Source organism: Protopterus annectens, chromosome 6.part0 (assembly GCF_019279795.1).
Source record: "Protopterus annectens isolate FY-2018-M chromosome 6.part0, PAN1.0, whole genome shotgun sequence".
Taxonomy (NCBI): domain Eukaryota; kingdom Metazoa; phylum Chordata; order Ceratodontiformes; family Protopteridae; genus Protopterus; species Protopterus annectens.
The window spans coordinates 1,699,904,975-1,699,925,008 of NC_056737.1; the positions used below are offsets into that span (position 1 = coordinate 1,699,904,975).

Genomic DNA, 20,034 nt, shown 5'->3' on the forward strand with positions numbered 1-20,034 from the left:
CAATAATACAGCTCTGGTTTATTTGTAAAAGGAGACTTCTGAGGCACAGAAGTCTGAGTAACCTTAGCAGGAGGCGCCTGCTTGCTACCTTTTTTTACCTTTAGGAGGAGGGCAAGATTGCCTGTGAACAAAGGCTGGCTTATTGGGGTAGTTTCTCTGAAATTTAGGCACAGGAGGAACAAACACATATTTAAGTTCCTGTAAAGTCTTGCCCTTATCCTGAAGGGATTTGAACATCGCAGCAGCAGCTTCACCAAGCAAGTGTTTATTATCAAGAGGGGCATCCATCAACTTAGCCTTAATATCACCAGGCAAAGACTGAAGCCAAACCAAGAATACCTCCTCATCACTGATCTAAAAGCAGCAGCCCTAGAAGAAGCATCTGCTTCATCATGACTTGTTTACTATCACTACCTTAAAGTACACTTTGTTGGTTATGCATGTCACCGAATCATACTGTTGAAAGTGAAAATGCTTTTACACCCTCATTTCAAATCATGTTAATACCAATGGCTCGAAATTCGCTGTTATGGAAATGTGGTCTTTGGAGTTCATGGGCTTTTGGTGTTCGTGGATGCAGGTTTGCTACGTCTCCGTTCGATCATTAGCCTCTTTGAAACTGTACTCCAATGTACCACCAATCGACGAAGTACACTTCAAGGTAATGATAGTAAACCATCATAATTGCACTTGATGGAATGATGAGTCACCTGGGAGGAAGTCCCTAATAGGGAAAGGGCAGAGGTTTTACTCTCAGAGTCTGGAGGATCAAAGATAACCTGACAGACCTGGGAGAAGACAGCCAGCAAATACTTGTACATATAGGTCTGATAATTAACAGCCCTAAAAGCCAAGCTAGCACAGGTATAAACCTTCTTGCCTAACCTTTCCATGGTGGTATCTTTATCAGAGCGCAGTAACTTGGGACAAGCAATTGATAGGGATTATCAGAAGCCACCGACACCACTGATGGGTCAGTAGAAGGACATTTGTAGAAAAATGTACAGTCCTCAAGTTACCCTACATAATCTATCAGTTTTTTTTGGGAGCAGGGGGCTGTGAGTCTGCAGCCTTAGAAACATTGGAAAATGCATCCAACAAAGCAGTCAAGAGGAGGAACAGCTGAAGGCCTAAAAGAATCCATCTACAGCAACTCATACTACCTTTTTTCTACCTCAAAAAAGCTGAGCACAATCCCATTTAAAAAACTCATTCATCCTGGAGATTGTGTCCACAAAATAAATCTCTTCAAAGGCAGTATTAGGACTGGTGGATTCCTCTTCCTCTGATCCACAATCCAAAGGAGAAGGAATCTGAGAAGAGTAAGCAAGGGATTCCTCATCTGAATCTGGCTCCTCCTCAGAGGAATCCTTTTCCCTGGGTCTCTTTAGGGGAGTAGAGGACAGGGGGAAGGGCTGTAACAGAAAAGTACAGTTGTGTACACTTACCATAAATGTAGATGTTTGAGTGTATTCACTGTTTCAGTCATCACATTTGGGTTATCTGCTTGCAGGTAGCTCCCAGTCGGCCTGATTATCAAAGTCTTGGGTCCTGCGTCGGTTGCTGTCTTATCTTCCATGACATCAGGCAGTCAGGGGTATAAAGCATGCAGCCGACGCCATTACATCAGTTTTTCTTGCCCCAGATGTCAGATGCCCCCATAATGGGAAGCAATTATATACAAGGTTACACCTCCAACAAAAAAGCAAATACACCAAAAACCTTTAAGCATAGTAAACAAGAATAGAGATATAGTCAATAGAAGTCAGGGGGCTGGAGGGAGGGTAACCAGGACTGCAACACTGAATACACTCAAACATCTACATTTATGGTAAGTGTACACAACTGTACTATGTTCTTCGTGTTTCACTGTTGCAGTCATCACATTTGGGTAGATTCCCAAAGCTAAGGATGGGAGGAGGTAATTAGATAACATTAGGACCAGCTATAAGCCCCTGCAAGACTGCAGTGGCAAAGCCAGCTCTGGATTTAGAAAAAATTGGCAAGTGGTAATGCTTGGTGAAGGTATGTACAGAACTCCAGGTAGCAGCTTCTAGGGTGTCCCTGGTAGGGACACCTCTGAGAAAGGCTGTAGAGGTAGATGCAGCCCTGGTTGAATGTGGTCTTATCCCCTGTGGGGTAGGTTTTCCATGGTGCTTATAGCAGAAATGAATGCAATGGCCTATCCACTTAGAAATGATTTGCTTTGAAATGGCCTTCCCCTCTGCCCCTGCAGCAAATGCAACCAGCAGCTGTTCAGATTTCCTGAGAGGCTTAGTCCTGTCCAAGTAAAATCTAAGTTGTCTGTGCATGTCCAAGGAGTGTAGTATTCGTTCCCCTTTGTTCTGTGGATTAGAAAAGAAGGTTGGCAAACTAATGGATTGATTAAGAGCCACACTGGATAACACCTTGGGCATAAAGGAGGGACTGGTCCTGAGGGACACCCTGTCCGCATGAAAGATGATAAAAGGCTCCACTGCCATGAGGGCCTGTAATTCAGACACCCTTCTTGCTGAAGTGATGGCTAGAAGGAAAGCTGTTTTCCAAGAAAGGAATTTCAACTCTGCATTTGCAGCTGGCTCAAAGGGAGGTACAGTGAGCTTTTCCAATACAAAGTTAAGGTCTCAGGTTGGAGTAGGGGCTTTCCTGGGTGGTCTTAAGTTTTTGGCCCCTCTGAGGAATTGCTTCAGCAGTGGATGAGAGAAGAGGGGTGGCTCTGTATTGTAATGTGCTGAAATGGGTGAGGCATGAATTTTGATGGAAGAAAAGGAAAGGCCCTTGTGAAGCATCTCAATTAAGCATTGAAGAATATGAGGTAAGTTGGGCACTGCTGTGCACATCCCCTGAGTTTGGCTCCATTTTTCAGCATATGATTTTCTAGTACTAGGCCTCCTTGCCTCCAGAATGACATCCATTACTTGCTTACTGAGGGATGGTAACGGAGAGGTCAGGTAGTTAGCCAGGCTGCAAGGTTCAGGGTGTGAAGCTGTGGGTGCAGAATCTGGCCCTCCTGCAGGGCAGGGGTCTGAGGCAGGTGCCATGGTGCCAGCAGTGACACACTGCGCAAGAGGGGGTACCAGTGTTGGCGTGGCCAGTCTGGTGCAATCAGTATTGTCCTTGTTCTGACCTGTTTGATCTTTAGTAGCACTTTGGAGAGGAGAGGCAGAGGGGGAAAGGCATAAACTGGTTTTTCCAGGTGAAAGACAGGGCATCCACTTTCCAAGCTTGTTTGTGGGGAGTCCTTGTGCAGAATTTGTCCAATTGGTAGTTCTGAGGGGAGGCAAACAGGTCTATCTCTGGGCTCCCCCATTTGTTTCTCAACATGTTGAATATCTTTGGTTCCAGTTTCCACTCGTGTGGGTCCATGAGATTTCTGCTTAGGTCATCTGCCAGTGTATTTAGCTTTCCTAGCAGGACTTTAGCCTGTAGGTACACTTGGTAGCTCAAGGCTCTGTTCCACAGAGCCATGGCTAGTCTGCAGAGAGAGTATGAGTGGATTCCCCAATACTTGTTTATGTACCACATAACAGTGGTGTTGTCCGTCTTTACCAATAATTGTCATGGAAGAATGTGGTCCTTGAAGGCTGTCAGAGCATTCTGTACAGCTAACATTTATTTTTGATTGATATGCAGGTGCATTTGACTTGGGTTCCATTTGCCCAAAATGCACTGCCCTGCCAGATGAGCTCCCCATGCATAGTCTGAGTCGTCTGTTGTTAGGGTTTGGGCGGCAGGGGGTAGAGTGAATGTCAGTCCCTTGTTTTGGTGCCAGGCCTCTGCCCACCAAAGGAACTCTATCTTTAGACAAGGTATGATAGGAATCATTGATTCTAGATCATGAGAATGTTGACACCACAGGCTTTTTAGATACCATTGTAGTTTCCTCACATGCAGTCTTGCATATGGAATTAGTAGAATGCAAGAGGCCATGAACCCCAGGGCTTGCAGTATTTTCCTTGCAGATAGCTGGGTCTTTGTGGCCAGTAGTTTGAAGTAGACTGTCAAATGAACTTGTTTCTCTGGTGTGAGGTAGGCCATCTGGAAGGTTGTATTCAAACTTGCTCCCAGGAATACAATTTGTTGGCAGGGTACAACATGCGACTTCTTTTCGTTTATGGTGTACCCCAGAGAGGTTAGCAATTTCTTTACAAATGCCAGATGATTTAAGCGTATGTCCTGGCTTTCTGCCTGAATTAGACAATCGTCCAGGTATGGGTATATTTGAATATTTCTTTGCCTGCAAAATGCAATGACTGGAGCTAGGCACTTTGTGAATACCCTGGATGCAGTAGATAAGCCAAAGGGCAGTGCAGAGAACTGATAGTGCATGTAGCCTGCTCTGAAGCGTAGGTATCTTCTGCAAGATTCCCTTACTGGGATGTGCAGGTAGGCGTCCTTTAAATCCAGTGTTGCCAACCAGGCATTTTTGCCTAGCATGGGAAGCAGCTGATGAAGAGTTAGCATCTTGAATTTTGGGATTACCAAAAATGTGTTTAGGATAGACAGGTCCAGGATAGGACGCCATGAATTGTCTTTTCTGGGCACCAGAGTAGAAACCTTGCCCCCATTCTACTTCTGGGACAGGTTGAATAGCCCTGATGCTTAAAAGAGAGAGAACTTGCTTTTGAGCCTCTGCCTACTGACCTGGGGGTAGATCTGGCCAACTGTTTGGGGCTGGTAAGGAGTGGAATTGGAATCTGTACCCTTGGGGAAACTATATTTAAAACCCATTTGTCCTGGGTAATGAGTTCCCAATTTTTTGCATGCAGGGCGATCTTTCCCCCTAAAGGAACAGTCAGTTGAGCAGGGCTTGGAAGGTTTAACGTTAAGTCATTGATACAGTTTACCAAAGGGGGGAGTCTTACTATTCCCTGGTTTGGAAGTGGGAGCCCCCCACTGCTTAGGCCTGTGAGTACCTTCGGGCTGAAGCCTGGGTGTTCTGCTAGTTCTGGGTTTGGACTGAGAAGGCCTGGAAGAGGCAGGAAATTACCAATTCCTACTAAATCTGGGAGGCTGTACTTGCAGGAAATCTTTAACAGTTTGCATAGATTTAGCTTTTTCCTCCATCCTTTTAAGTACTACTTCTGCTTTGTTGCCAAACAGGTGGTCTTGGTTTACGGGAGCATCCAGTAATTTAGCTTTAACATGATCTGGCAAAGATTGCTCCTTAAGCCACGCATGCCTTCTAAGTACAGACACAGTGACAGCAGCCCTGCAAGATGCCTCTAATGAATCAAAACCACATTGCAAAGTATGTTTTCCAACTTGTTCAGCAGAATGCATTAAATATTGTAATTCTTTATTTTCAGCACAGTCAGGAATCAACATCATTTTCTGTTTAAGAAATCCAATAATATGCTGTTGATACTTTAACATGTGAAACTGGTAGTTTAAAGCCCTAATGGCCAAAGTTGCAGAAGTGTATACCTTCTTACCCCATCTATCCAGCACCCTGGAATCTCTATCAGACAATGTAGGGTTTTTGGCAGTAGTAGCCCTAATGCCCTTGGGTCCCTGTGAAATGGTCTCAGGATCCGCAGTAGGATTTTTAGAGAGGAACTTGTGAGAGTCCGGTACCCTGTAATACCTATCAGGTTTTCTGGGAGCAGGAGGTAAAGTGTCAAGTGCCAGACTAGATTCCAAGAAGGCATCATCTACAATGTCCAGTACAGGAGGGATAGCTAAAGGTCTGTGTTGAGGCAGGAGTAAGAATTCCCTAAGCCTCTTTTTGGAGTCAGAGTGATCCTGGCTTTCCCAGCGGAAATGCTCCCTAAGAGTATGCAAGGTTTCCTCAAAAGAGAAATCCTCTGAAGTGGAAGCAGAGGGAATACAGTCCTCCGCATCAGAATCCTCATAGGTAGATAAGGGCAAATCCTGATCAGAGAAAACAGAAATTTCAGAATCCTGATCAGAAGAATCATAAGGATAATCAGTCCTAGGTCTCTTAGAGGGAGAAGGGTGGCTCTCCCTGATTAGAGTAATAAGGTCTTCAGCCATTCTTATTTGTTTTTTAGGCATAGGGGCCTGACCATGTGGTCTGGGCGTCGGTTTTCTGGGCATGGATCAAGTTTTAGGCCTTGAAGAAGAAGATGGCATCAGTTTAATATGCAAGTCAGTAGTCCTAAATACACCCTCGTAAGCCAGTGCCTGCACAGCGGCTCCGGACCCATCCAAGCTAGAGACATCCGCAGGTTCCACAGTCGATGAAGCATACCGGACTACAAATGGGTCTCAGTAGAGGCCTGTGAATCTGAAGTAGCGGGTATCAGGGGCTGCGAAAGCACCTCACTGAGTACTGGCGAACTGGCGACTAGCTTAGGAGTAGCGTCGGCAGCAGCTTTGGACCTATGCGGTCTATCTCTGTCTTTATCTTTGCGTTTTTTCGGAATGTCGGTAGTTGGGTGGCTTACTGAAGCCATTTCTGGATAATTGATCCAAGTACCAAAATATTTAGATGCAAAAATGAACTGACAGCGAATAGTACAAGGTTTGAATAAGGCACAAAACCGACAGCGAGGTACGTCGTGGTCTGGGACTAAGCAAGGAATGCAATACGAATGAAAATCTTTATGAGGTATTTGCTTTCCACAAGAAATACTGTTAACTTTTACTGACATCGGTTTAGAGCAAGAAAAAGGTTCCCCAATGGGGTACTTAGCTTAGTTGAAGACTTCAGATCTGAAACTCGAAAACGAAAATTTCAGGAGTCGGCCGACCGGCACTTGCAAACTGCTTCTGCTTCAGACACCGCATGGCAAGAAAGACTGATGTAATGGCATCGGCTGCATGCTTTATACCCCCGACTACCTGACGTCATGGAAGATGAAACAGCAACTGATGCAGGACCCAAGACTTTGATAATCAGGCCAGCTAAGAGCTACCTGCAAGCAGATAACCCAAATGTGATGACTGCAACAGTGAAACATGAAGAACATCTCCCTGAGGAGGTTTCAATGCCATCAAAGCATTAAACAAGCCCTGAGTGAAGGACTGCCATTCACTCTGTGGATCCTTAGAAACTGGAGTAATATGTTTAGTCTTTTGGTTTTTCTTCAAAGGGATGTCCACCTTATAAGATTTGGAGGGCTCTGACCCATAACGGCATTCAATGATTGTAGCCGGGACTTCTTCTCTGACCAAAATTTGAGGAACCCCTAGGTCCCCTTAGAGATAATCAGCCGTGGTTCCCCCTTAACATCTGGAGTGGACGTCTGCAATGCCTCCTTGGACGTGTCTAAAGTCGGATCCCTGCCAGCCTTCAACCAGGTCACAGCAAAGGAATCCAACAATAAGCCAGGTGAACCATAGGGCATTCACTCGTCTCAGGAGAGACATCCAGCATAGGCTAAACAGCAGAAGATTCCAGCCTAGGCTTCTTGGCATTTTTCTTCACTGATGTCTGTCCCTCACAGTGTGAAGTTCTGTCCAGTGTCCTTCGCAAGAAGTTTAAGATGCTGGTTTTCAAGATAAAGCACGAAAGAAGAGAGTCTACTACAAAGGGTTTTAGGAACAAAGGCCTGACAGACAGAACAGGACGCATAGTCATCTGAGGCACCAAGGCAAAACAGACAGTGTTTGTGGTGGTCTTCATGGGGAATCTGCCTCCCACACTGGCATTTACCCTTCTTGAATGACATGAAACCCCCAAAAGCAACAACAAAAGAAAGAAGCTAAAAAAAAGAACCCCAATGGGGCACCTACATGCCAAAATGGAAGGACATGTGAAGGGTTGTCCTCTACAACCAGCTCAATGCATAACCCTTAAGCTTTGCCAAGTGTGTGCAGCAGACAGGACTATAAAAACAACAACAATCTTGAACCACCCCGATGGATGTCTGAATGATAGCCACTCCGAACTGACACTCATCATGGTGATGAGAAACACATGGCCAATATGACTAGAAGAGGGTTTCTTATAGAAAGTGGGGGCAAACAGAGCAAAGAAAAATACATCTTATTACTGCATTTCATCTGTTACAAAAATCAGTCCACATACTATACTCCTGGAGAAGCATGCATCACTGTTAAGTCTGCATTATACTGGGAAACCAATATTCAGCTATGAGATTCAAGTTTCATTCTGCATGTTGCATTCATATCACTGGAGAAGCATACTTATTTACTGACAGTATAACTCCTTAACAGAAAGGTAAATCTGTACTGTTTGTTTTAGTTTTGATTTCACTAAATAAGACAGTCTTCTAGCTTCTTTATGAAATGGCATATTTACCTTGCTGGACAAGTTGCTTTATATAACTGGTTAGTGTTGTTTTCTTGTTCCAAAGTTTTCTTACGCTGCACTCCATTCCTTCGTGGCCCAAACTGACATTCCATAACTATGGCTCGGCTTCCTTTGGGATATAAATAAATAAATATATTTTTTAAGCAGTCGTTTATTTATTTATTTATTGATTGATTGATTGATTGATTGACATTTGTTGACTGGGGAAGTTTGACTGGGCAACAGCCTTTTTTCAGCAGAGGCCCGGGGGGGGTAAAACTATGAAGTACAAAAATTTTAATTAAGCATGTTAAACAAAAAAAAAAACAGCTCTGGAAGCACTAACCAGATGTGTACTTGTTGTAAAGCTACAAAGTTATTTTTTTGAAGGAAGAACATTGTTTATTTTACTGTATATTTTATGTATTTTATTATGTTTTTTTTTCAAAATGTTTAATTCTCACTGATGTTTAACTTGATTTAAACTGGAGCTTTTCTCCTCGGGTCTCTTCTGAAAACGGGCATGCTGCCTAGCCAGACTAACCTGGTCAACAAATGAAAAACAAATTTCATGTTATCTTTTACTCTTTTAATTTCTATCAGAGTCAGTAGTGCAAGTAAACAAGTCAAAGTTTGACAATGCAAACGGAAAGTGGCTTCAGCAATATTTTACTCCAATTTCATCATACCAAGGATACAAGACTTTCCCCTCGGTTTACTTATACAATACAGTGGGACTTCCTCTACACAGGGGAGAGACAACATTCTGAATGTTTATGCTATAAGAAACTTGTTCAAATAAGGCAAAGCTATTGTCATGTTTCTTTGGAATGAGAAAGAAGCTTGAGTAGAACCTTCTTTCTGCCACTCCGATTGGGACTATCTATAGCACCAGACTGCAATAATTCTAGAAATGCAAGGCTCAGACCTACACGAGCCTTCTGGACAGGTGGAATACCTCTGTACACTGGAATATTTTGAAACTGTAACTTTTCTTAGAATATTTAACACCCACTGATTTTGGGTGATGTTTTCCCAGCTTCTTATAAGAAAGTTAACAGCCCTCCAACTTCCTCAAATGGAAGAAGGACCACTATGGCAACTGAGGGCTGTTCTGGGGTAGGCCAGCTGGGAAGAAGTAGCCTGGATGAGAGTCATGGCTGATCTCTCAGACGTCCTGGACCTGAGAGCTCCTCTTTTTAGGTCTCAAGGCTATTTTCTTTTGTACCTGACCTTTTTTCCCTTTTCCAAGCTTACTACTACTACTCCTGCTTAGCGTGCAAGCGCATGTTTTGGCTGGGTAATTCCTGTTGAACCTAGCAGCTTGGACCTGAAAAAAGATGCCTAATGGACGACATAGTCTTACCCTTTTGATCCTTATCCAGAAGTGCACTTAGTAAATCTGTCTTTACATGGACCGGAAGAGGTACTGCTCTCAATCAGGCATGCCTTAGAACAACAGACCCTGTAAGCTGCTGCTGCTGCCCTGCAAAATGTTTCTACTGCAAAATTCTTCTACTGCACTGCAATCAAAAGTACTGGAATGCTTGGCAACCTGAGAAGACAAGTCACAAAGCTCAAGCATGTCCTGCTTCATATTCTTCTTTTATTTAAACATCTTTATTAAATTATCACTTAAGATATTGACACACAAACATTAATAGAAAATAAACCATATTAACATTGTTTCAAGTACATACATTACACAGTACATATATGTTTTTCTTTATAACAACTGTCATTCAGTCCAGCATCACATAAATTGCTGAATTCCTGCCTTCCCTTAAACATCACTCCTCATCCTGAACTTCCAAGATGGCAGCACACTGAGTAACAGCTTAATTTTGGCTCTCCCAGTGTGAAAACAGAAACTTAAACGAGAAAGCCAGTGGACCTGGATTTCTGAATATATTTCAGTAACTGACTAGTAAGTGCAATGCCTGGGATGCCAGGAAAAAAAGAAATACAGAGGACTTGAAGGAAAATCGGCTACACAAGGTGAAAAAAACACTGACTGGGAAAAGTACTGTACCTGTTCAGCAAAAAGAAGTGCAAGCTCTAGAGATGACTTTCAGGAATCTTGAGGAAAGTATAAAGCAACTGCATACAGACCTGATTAAAATAAATGAAACACTGATGGAGTATATCAACTCAAACGATAAAAGGCTGGAAAAAATGGAAGATGCTTTAAACAGATACTCAGATGAGATGATAAAACTGAAAAACGCAGAGGTTGAAATGAAGAAAAAGCTGGCAGAATGTGAGACTGCACAGGAAGATATTTTTCAAAAACTAATACTAGAGAAAACCTGAGATTTTCTGCTGTACTTGACAAGCTAAAAGGAACAGACTGTATTAATTTCATGAAAGCACAAATAAGCAACTGGACTGGTATACCACAACAGGAACTGTTGCTTGAAAGGGCACATTGTGTGTACGGTCAACCTGGCTATGTGAAAAAAAAGACCTTTAATAGTGAAAATGCAATCTTACCAGCAGGAGGAGTTGATTCTGACAAAACTGTGGCAGAAGGACAAAGTACTGAAAGTGGGAGACAGCAGAGCGTTTGTGGAGAATGACTAGTCATTGTACACCAGGCAGAAGAGGAATTAATTTATTTCATTATACAGGGAATGTCAAGAAGCAGGCATGAGATCCAAACTGCCATACTCAGCTAATGTCAAAATATTTTCCCATGGAAGAACAAAAACATTTTTTGATGAAGTACATGCTAAAGATGAAATACAAAAGTTTGTCCAACAAAAAGTGAGCTGTGAAAAGTACAGTTTTGTACCTACCATAAATGTAGATGTCCGAACTGGATAGCATCTGCAGTCATAACAAGTGGGTTGTCCTGTCGTCAGGCAGCCCTGCAGTCGGCCGGATTCCAAAGTCCGGGTCCGGCTTCGGCTGATGTCGCACTCCACCCGACGTCATCTCTGTTGGTCTTCGGGTATAAAAGCATCAGCTGACGCCATTTTCCTCAGTGTTTCTTGCCCCAGATGCCAGTAGCCCTCTTGCAGGCTAAAATTTGGATAGATGCCAATGTTTCCAAATAGATAGAGGTAAACACAAAAATAAGCATATATGTACATATATACAAACAAATACACCAAAAAGAACCCCGCCCCCCCCCAACAGCTAGCTATTAGGAGGGTAAACACCCTAGGAGTACCACAGAGGGAAGGCGGAGGGTAATCCTGACTGCAGATGCTATCCAGTTCGGACATCTACATTTATGGTAGGTACAAAACTGTACTATGTCCTTCATGGATGCATCTGCAGTCATAACAAGTGGGTAGAATACCATAGCCAACTAGGGAGGAGGATAAAAGTAGATTATGGTGTGTTTAGGATCCCTTGCAGTACAGCAGTGGCAAATCCTGCTCGGGATCTGGAATATAGAGGCAAATTATAATGCTTGGCAAATGTATGCACGGAGGTCCAAGTAGCCGCCTCAATAATGTCTTTGGTTGCCACTCCTCGTAAGAAGGCTGTGGTAGTGGCTGTTGCCCTTGTAGAATGAGGTCTTATGTTCTGTGGAATTGGTTTTCCATGGAAGGAGTAACAGTATCGTATGCAATTTCCTATCCATTTGGAGATTGTCTGTTTGGAAATAGCTTTTCCTTCCCTTCCTGTTGCATAGGCTACAAAAAGTTGGTCAGTCTTTCTGCTATTTTTTGTTCTGTCCAAGTAGTAGCGTAGCTGTCTATGTACATCCAAGGTATGCAGTATTCTTTCCCCTCTGTTTTGTGGGTTGGGAAAGAAGGTAGGTAGGTGGATTGCCTGGTTTAAGGATACTCTGGATACCACCTTGGGCATAAATGTAGGATTAGTCCTCATGGACACTCTATCTTGGTGGAAGATTAGGAAGGGTTGCACTGCCATTAAGGCCTGTAGTTCTGAAACCCTCCTTGCTGAAGTAATTGCCAGTAGGAAAGCAGTTTTCCATGACAGGTGTTGTAGGTCTGCTGTTGCTGCTGGTTCAAAGGGTGATAGTGTCAACTTTTCTAGCACAAAGTTTAAATCCCAAGCTGGTAATGGTGGTTTCCTTGGAGGTTTTACATTCTTGATTCCTCTGAGGAACTGCCTGAGCAAAGGGTGCGAAAAACAGGTGGATCAAAGCTGTATTCTGCTGAAATAGCTGATGCATGTATCTTGATGGAGGAGTAGGACAGGCCTGAATGAAGAAGTTCGCCAGATACTCCAGAATGTTAGGCATATCTATGTTTGACACATCTTTTCCTCTTTCCGTACTCCAAATGACAAACCTTTTCCATTTTCCAGCATAGTTCCTTCTTGTTGAAGGTCTGCGTGCTTCAAGAATAATGTCTTTAACTCTTTGGGAAAGTTCTGGATTAGCTGCTGCTATGTGATGTTCCATGCAGTCAGTTGCAGCGTTTTAGGTTTGGATGTATGATGCTGTAGTTGTTCTGAGTTAACATCAAAGGCATCAGGGTATTGGCCACATATTGTTCGAGACATGCTCTTCAGTAGTGGGTACCAGTGTTGTCTTGGCCAGTTTGGAGCTATCAGGATTATCCTTGGACGTTCTTCCTTGATTTTTAGTAGTACCTTGTGTATCAAAGGAAGAGGTGGGAATGCATATGCTGTTAGGCCTTTCCAGTTGAAGGAGAGTGAGTCCACTTTCCATGCTAGTGGGTGGAATGTCCTTGTGCAGAATTTTTTGAGCTGGTGATTGAGAGGTGATGCGAAAAGGTCTATCTGTGGCATTCCCCATTTCTTTGAGATGGTCTTGAAGATGTCCGGGTGCAGCTTCCATTCGTGGGCATCCGAAGTGGTTCTGCTTAATATGTCTGCTAGAGTATTGTCTTTCCCGGTACAAATATTGCCTGTAACTGAATGTTGTAGCTGAGTGCCAGGGTCCACAGCTCCAAGGTCATTCTGCATAGGGGGTATGAATGAGTGCCTCCCTGTTTGTTGATGTACCACATGACTGTGGTGTTGTCTGTCCTTATCATCAACTGGCCCTCTTTGAGGAATGGTTTGAACTTTTGGGTTGCCAGTTTTACTGCCAGCATTTCTTTTAGATTGATGTGTAGGTGAAGTTGATCCTGTGTCCACAATCCTTGCACGCATTTGTCCAGCATGTGGGCCCCCCATCCTAGGTCTGAAGCGTCTGTTGTGATGGTCTGGCTTGGTTGACATCTGCGAAAGGGTAGGCCTGGGTTTGACTGGCATGCCTGAGCCCACCATAGGAACTCCTGTTTTAAGCATGGAATTAGAGGGATTTCTGTTTCTAGACTGTGTCTGTGTTGGGACCATAAATTCTTTAGGTACCACTGTAATTTCCTCATATGTAGTCTGGCAAATGGGACCAAGATTATGCATGATGCCATGAAGCCCAAGGCCTGCAGAACTTTTCTTGCTGTTAACTTGTTCAGTTTTGTTAGTGCCAAGAAGTAAAGAGGAAGTTCTTTTGTTTTCTGTAGTCAGGAATGCCATTTGTTGTACTGTGTCCAATTCCGCCCCCAAGAATGTCCTTGTTTGGGATGGTATCAGCCTTGACTTTTGTAAATTGACTGTGTATCCCAGTCCTTGTAGCAAGTAAATGACCCTTTGTAAATCTGTTGTCAGCTTGCTTTTGTTGTCCCCTTGTAGTAGGCAGTCGTCCAGGTATGGGTAAATTTGAATTCCCTGTAGTCTGCAATGGGCGATTACTGATGCCAGGCATTTTGTGAATACTCTGGGCAGTAGATAAGCCAAAGGGCAATGCTGAGAATTGATAGTGCTCTGATCCTGCAAGAAATCTGAGGTATCTTCTGCAGATTGGTCGAATGGGGACGTGCAGGTATGCCTCCTTGAGATCTAGAGTTACCAGCCAAGACTCCTTGCCCAGCATGGGAAGAAGTTGCTGTAGGGTCAGCATTTTGAATTTTGGGACAATGATGTATGTATTTAAGGTGGACAGGTCGAGAATTGGTCTCCAACTTTTTTCCTTTCTTGGAACTAGGAATAGTCTGGAATAGAACCCCTTTCCTTGTTCTGCTGTTGGCACTCTTTCCACAGCTCTCATGTTTGCTAACTCCATTATCTGGCGTAGAGCCTCTGTTTTTTGATTTGGAGGTAGATTTGGCATTCCTCTTTTGACTGGTAGAGTGTGGAAGTGAAACCGTAACCTTGATCTATGGTTTGTAAAATCCACTTGTCTTTTGTCATGTAGTGCCAGTTCTTTGAAAATAAGGTTAACTTTCCGCCTAGAGGAGCTGCTATTTGTTCCCTGGTAGGCGGAGTTAGGATTAAGTCACTGTGGTTGTGCTGATGTAGTGGCAGTGGCTGTGTCTGTGCCTCTGTTGTTACCTTGCCACTGTCGTCCTCTGTAGGCCCCTCCTCTGGATTGGTTTCTGCCTCTGGAACGTCTATTCCTGCCCCTTTGAAATTTTGTGGAGTCAGGAAAGGACCAATTTTGGCAGGCCAGTTCCTGCTAAACCTTGGGGTTGAACCTGCAAGAAATCTTTGACAGTTTGAACAGATTTTGCCTTTTCTTCCATTTTCTTCATAACCTGCTGGGCAGGTGTACCAAACAAACTTGTCTTGTCCATAGGAGCATCTAGCAACTTAGCTTTAACATGATCCGGTAAAGCTTGTTCCTTTAGCCATGCATGCCTTCTTATCACTGTGCCTGTCATGGCTGATCTAAATGAAGCCTCCAGTGCATCATAGCCACATTTTAAGGAATGGTTGCTAACTTGTTGTATGTTATTTACCATCTCTAATACATACTTCTTATCAAGAGATTCATCAGTGGTTAGTTTTTTAGTTAACTGATCAAGCATAAACTCTTGGTATTGTATCATGTGAAACTGACAGTTTAAAGCTCTAGCTGAGAGAGTAGCTGAAGTGTAGACCTTTTTACCCCATCTGTCTAATGACCTTGCTTCCCTTTCAGAGGAATAGGGTTTTTAGCTGTGGTCGCGCTACTGCCTTGGGACCCTGGGATATAGTTTCTGGGTCTGCAAGAGGGCCTTGTAAAGGTGGTGATGAGTATCTGGCACCCTGTAAAATCTGTCTGGTTTGGCAGGGCTGGGGTAAAGAATCTGGAGCGGAGCAAACATCATTGAAAGCATCATCCACCACAGAGAGAACAGGAGGTATAGCCAAGGGCCTGTGCTGTGGGAGGTGCAGAAAGGTCCTAAGTCTTTTCTGGAGTCTGAAAAATCCTGTTGCTGCCATTGGAACTGTTCTCGCATGGCATGCAAGGTTTCCAAAGGAGAATTCTTCTGGTGGGGAAGCAGCTGGAATGGATTCTTCAGCATCAGAATCTTCAAAATTGGAGAAGGGAGCCTCTGGCTGGTCAGTTATGTCTGATTCATCAGCAGAATCATCAGAAGACACTGGCTCAGGGGGCTCTGCCCTAGGTCTCTTCTCTGGGGGCTGAGAGGCCCTGTCTGGGTGAGATTGAGATCCTCTAATTAAAGAAATTAAATCTTCTGCCAAAGAAAGCATTTGAGAACTAGAAGAGGGCCTGGATGTGGGGGGGTTTAACAGGCACTGATTTAGTAGTCTTGGCTGCTTTAGCCCTGGCGAAGGCCTTAATGGACATGGCTGCTGGAGGCCTAGCAGCACCACGTGCTGGGGTAGAGACATCCAAGGGGATGGTGTCTGATAAGTCAACCACCGTAGTGGGTACAATTTCTGAGGTCGATTCAAGAGTTGTAGCAGGGGCCTCAGTTGTAAGAATAGGTTCAGCTGTACTTTGATCAGTTTTCTCGGTTTCGGCCGAAACCGAGACACTCGCGGTTTGCTTTACCGTGGTTTCGGCCGAAACCGCGGACCGCGAGTGTCGGTCTTTATCTTTGCGTTTTTTGGTAGATTGGGTAGTCGGAAGAAGTAATCTCTGGATCCGACCGACCGGCACTTGCGAACAGCTTCTGCTTCGGGCGCCGCGCGGCAAGAAAGACTGAGGAAAATGGCGTCGGCTGATGCTTTTATACCCGAAGACCAACAGAGATGACGTCGGGTGGAGTGCGACATCAGCCGAAGCCGGACCCGGACTTTGGAATCCGGCCGACTGCAGGGCTGCCTGACGACAGGACAACCCACTTGTTATGACTGCAGATGCATCCATGAAGGACATCAGGAGGAGATTTTGCTTTTTGTTCTTCTTATAATAATGACCAGAGAGAGAGTGTGCCAGTAAAACATTTCCCAGTGTTTCAACAGAAAATGCTTGAGAGAGAAAAAGGTACAGGAGTTAACTACAAACACTGACAGTGCACTGGAGATGAAGTACAGACAGGGTTTGGCAGATGGAGATGAACAGGAAAAGAACAAGTGAATCTGGAAATATTGGACTTTGTTGGACTTAAACTTGTAAGGGAATCTAAACATGCTGTACTTCATGTCATTATCATTTGGAGACTAAAATCAGTAACTTGGAAATTGACAAATGTGGAATTACAAAGCAATAATTACATTTGTGAAACAGGACAGAAAAAGTAAATCTGGAAATATTGGACTTGTTTGGACTCTGTTGAACTTGTAGGGGACTCTAAAGCATATGCCCTACTTCACGTCATTAATGTTAAGAAAAGACTTGGGAGAGAGTTAACTGTAAGTAAAACATTTTTTTTTCTTAACAGTATTATTTAAGTGGTGCACGATTTACTTTGCATGCTACAAAGTAAATCTTTTTCAGTTATTCTTAAGTGTAATGGGGATACTAATGTAAATGGGTGATTTTACTTATTCTTTTTGTTTCTTTCTCCCTTCTTCTCTCTTTCTAATTGCTCATTTTTAAGAAATATAGGCACTGCAAAGGAAAAAGCGGGGATCTGGTTAAAACAGCATAAAAGAAATATTATGCGCTTTTTCTCATTCTTGCATAAGAGAATAACTGGGTTAAGGCTATGACACTGCCATCCCAGGTATCTGGAATTTTGTAAAAAAATTCTATGTCATTTGTGAATATTGATATGATTTATACAGAACTGTATGTTATGTTCTGAGCTTCAAGAATGTAACCACAGAATACCCTGCTGGAACACAAAAGATTAACTTACAAAACTTCAAGAAAATAAGTTGAAATTAAGTGCTTTATGATGTACTATAAAAGTTAGTTTTATTGCAGTAAGAAGACAGGATGTCTAGAGCTAGACGTTTTTTCTATTGTCTTAGAGAGAAGTATTTATTATGTTTAAAATGTAAAGTGTTTTATTGCCCTATGACTTCCTAGCTGCTGCACGTCTGAGAGATGGTATTTCTCACAGAGATGTTAAAATTCTGTATCAGTTAGCTTGAGAAATGAAGGCAGGAGACAAAGAGTGATGTCATCCAAACTGACCCAGCAGTAATGTTTGATAGTAATTTAAGAACTCTCTGAGAGAGAGACTGTATGCATGTTGCATTTTGTCTTTGACCTGGAAACATCCATCACCATCATCTGCACTTGCCTTGCTAATAGTAACTAGGGAAAAGTAATTCATTTTACATATAGACAGGAGTATAGTAAAGATTAGTTTAGATGTTTTCTGTATTTATTTGAGACTGTCCTGCAATGTTGTTTTAAACTGTTTTCTGTGATTCTGAACTCTGAAATAACTGTGTTGATTGAGTATTATCTTTTACTTTTATTATTTATTATTAAATATATTTAAACCTATCTTTGTGGCTGATATTTGTGAGATATATTTAAGCTCTTAGAGTACTTGCATATGTATTTGGTGACACTGTACAGGCCACTCCTAAATAGCCTTGCTTTTGGTCAGACATACCACTTGGATAATAGTAACATTACACAGTAGGATTGGTCACCCTTTGGGAAGGGCCTTAAGTAGCTGATAAAGCGGGGTTGGTGGCAGTGATAACTACCTTATAGTCTGGGCAGAAGAGGGCATAGCTAGTAAACCTGCGCCAGCCTTCCCCAGGAGTGTCTGTGTGTTTGTATATAAATCAATGTGTGTCAGCTACTTCTGCAGGGACACGAAGCAATGGTTGGACACAGAGGGTGCTGGAGGTCTTGGCTTGACCCCTCAGCTAAGATCTTAACCCTATAACTGTGCCAGTGGGGAGTCGTACTGGGGATCTGGAGAAAGAGGGAGAAACTAGTCTCCAGGCTGACTGCGATCTCTGTGCGCCCTTAAGGGAAATTGCATCACACATATTAACTGGATGGCAGTGGTGGGACAGCCACATCACATATTAACTGGCTTGTAGTGGTGTGGATATTGAATTCCTGTAGCCTGTGTACAGTGCAGGGGTGGTCACAAAGGCCATTAGCTTTATACAGTAACACTTTTTAACAGGAAGCAAGTAAACTAAAAAAAAAAGAATATTGGATATTATAAGGTCTTTTTTTCTAGTAAACTGTCCTGTATCTGGTTCTCATATCACTAGCAGACAATCTGATAAAGAGAAATGACTACAAGAAAATGTTTTCTGGATGCATTCAAGTGTTTTCCCAGCTAGAAAAGCTATAAAGATAAGGCAAAACCAGACAGCACTTAATAGAATCACACGGTTCTTAGCATGGATAATCCTTTTCTGTTTAGCTCGAGTGTTTGTATCTGGCTGCCAGTTTGGAACTTTTGTTTCTATTAGGAAGGTAAAACTTCAATATTTGAAGATGTGCATCGTTTTGTGTTATTTTTAAGTTATTAGGTTTTAGAGAGTGTATTGTGTGTGTGTATATTTTTGTTTGAGGGTTTTCAATAAAACAAAAAGTTCTGCAAGATGTGACACAGGCTCAAATGGAGATGACAAGAAACAGCTGTATAAAAGATTAACCTGCCAAACAGTGTATGTATGTAACACAAAAGCTGGTACTAGATATTTTACAAACAAGCTGTTATACACAAAAGACGGGAATGTTTTTAAATGTTAATGGTCTCACAGATAAATACAAAAAAAGAAAGAGTAGTGCACTACATCAAAAAATGTAGAGTGCAAATAGCTATGCCAGAGGGGAGACCCTTCAAAAGAAATGAACATGTGAATCTGATAAAGAAAAGTGTACAGGATGGTTATTCAGTGGAATACCTGGGGCAAAGAAAGGCAAGAGTATTTATAGTAATTGCAAGAGGAGCCTCAAAAGTAACAGAATAGGAAAAAAAGACAATAATGGTAGATTTGTAGTATTAAGGGGCTACTGGCAAAGGAGGAGCATTACACTGGCATGTATTTATATTTCACTGAAAACTGTTATAATGGAGCTTAAGAAACTTCTGGGAGAAATAATCAGCTTTCAACAAGCCATATTACTTACACGTAGGGACTGGAATTTGATTTGCAACAGTGAAGATGTGTCTGGGGGTCCCAGAAAGGAAAATATACTAAGGAGGTTAGATTTTTAAAGAAATTTATAAAAATATTTTGCATGAAAGATGTGAATTCAGAACTAGAAATTCAGAGTGAATTTACATATTAATCCCCAAGATACAAAAACTGGAATAGGCTAGACACAATTTACATTTCACAGGAACGTGTATTTAACTGAAGGTCTTGATATGCACCCAATAATTACTTCAGATTGTGCTCCAATAATAACTAAATAAAACACAGGGTAATGAAATAAAAATGAGACACTGGCGCGTTCCCACCTATCTGGTGGAAAGAAAGGAATTTAAGGAATAGGTAGTGGAAATTTTTCAAAAGCTATTAGAGAAGACAGAAACAACTTCTGAAAATATAGCAGGGAGTGGGATAAAATTAATGTGGAATTTAAAAATACGGTGTGTGATGATGTGAGGTAGTACCAGCTATGCCAGGAGGAGAACGGCAGTGGATATGTAACATATGCCAGCACAGCTAGATGGAGTTTTGTAAAGAGTTACATCTCACTTGTATATCAAGCT

The 20,034-nt window shown here is 42.6% G+C and overlaps 1 protein-coding gene across 2 annotated transcripts in view; it reads right to left on the reverse strand.

Moving 5' to 3' along the window:
• Nucleotides 1-20,034, reverse strand: part of CARF (calcium responsive transcription factor) — a 2,518,000-nt gene that overhangs the window by 1,246,833 nt on the left and 1,251,133 nt on the right. For both annotated transcript variants that reach the window (XM_044075092.1, XM_044075091.1), the window contains exon 9: nt 8,231-8,351. In XM_044075092.1, the coding sequence (XP_043931027.1) occupies nt 8,231-8,351 (121 nt within the window). The remainder of the gene's footprint in view (nt 1-8,230; nt 8,352-20,034) is intronic.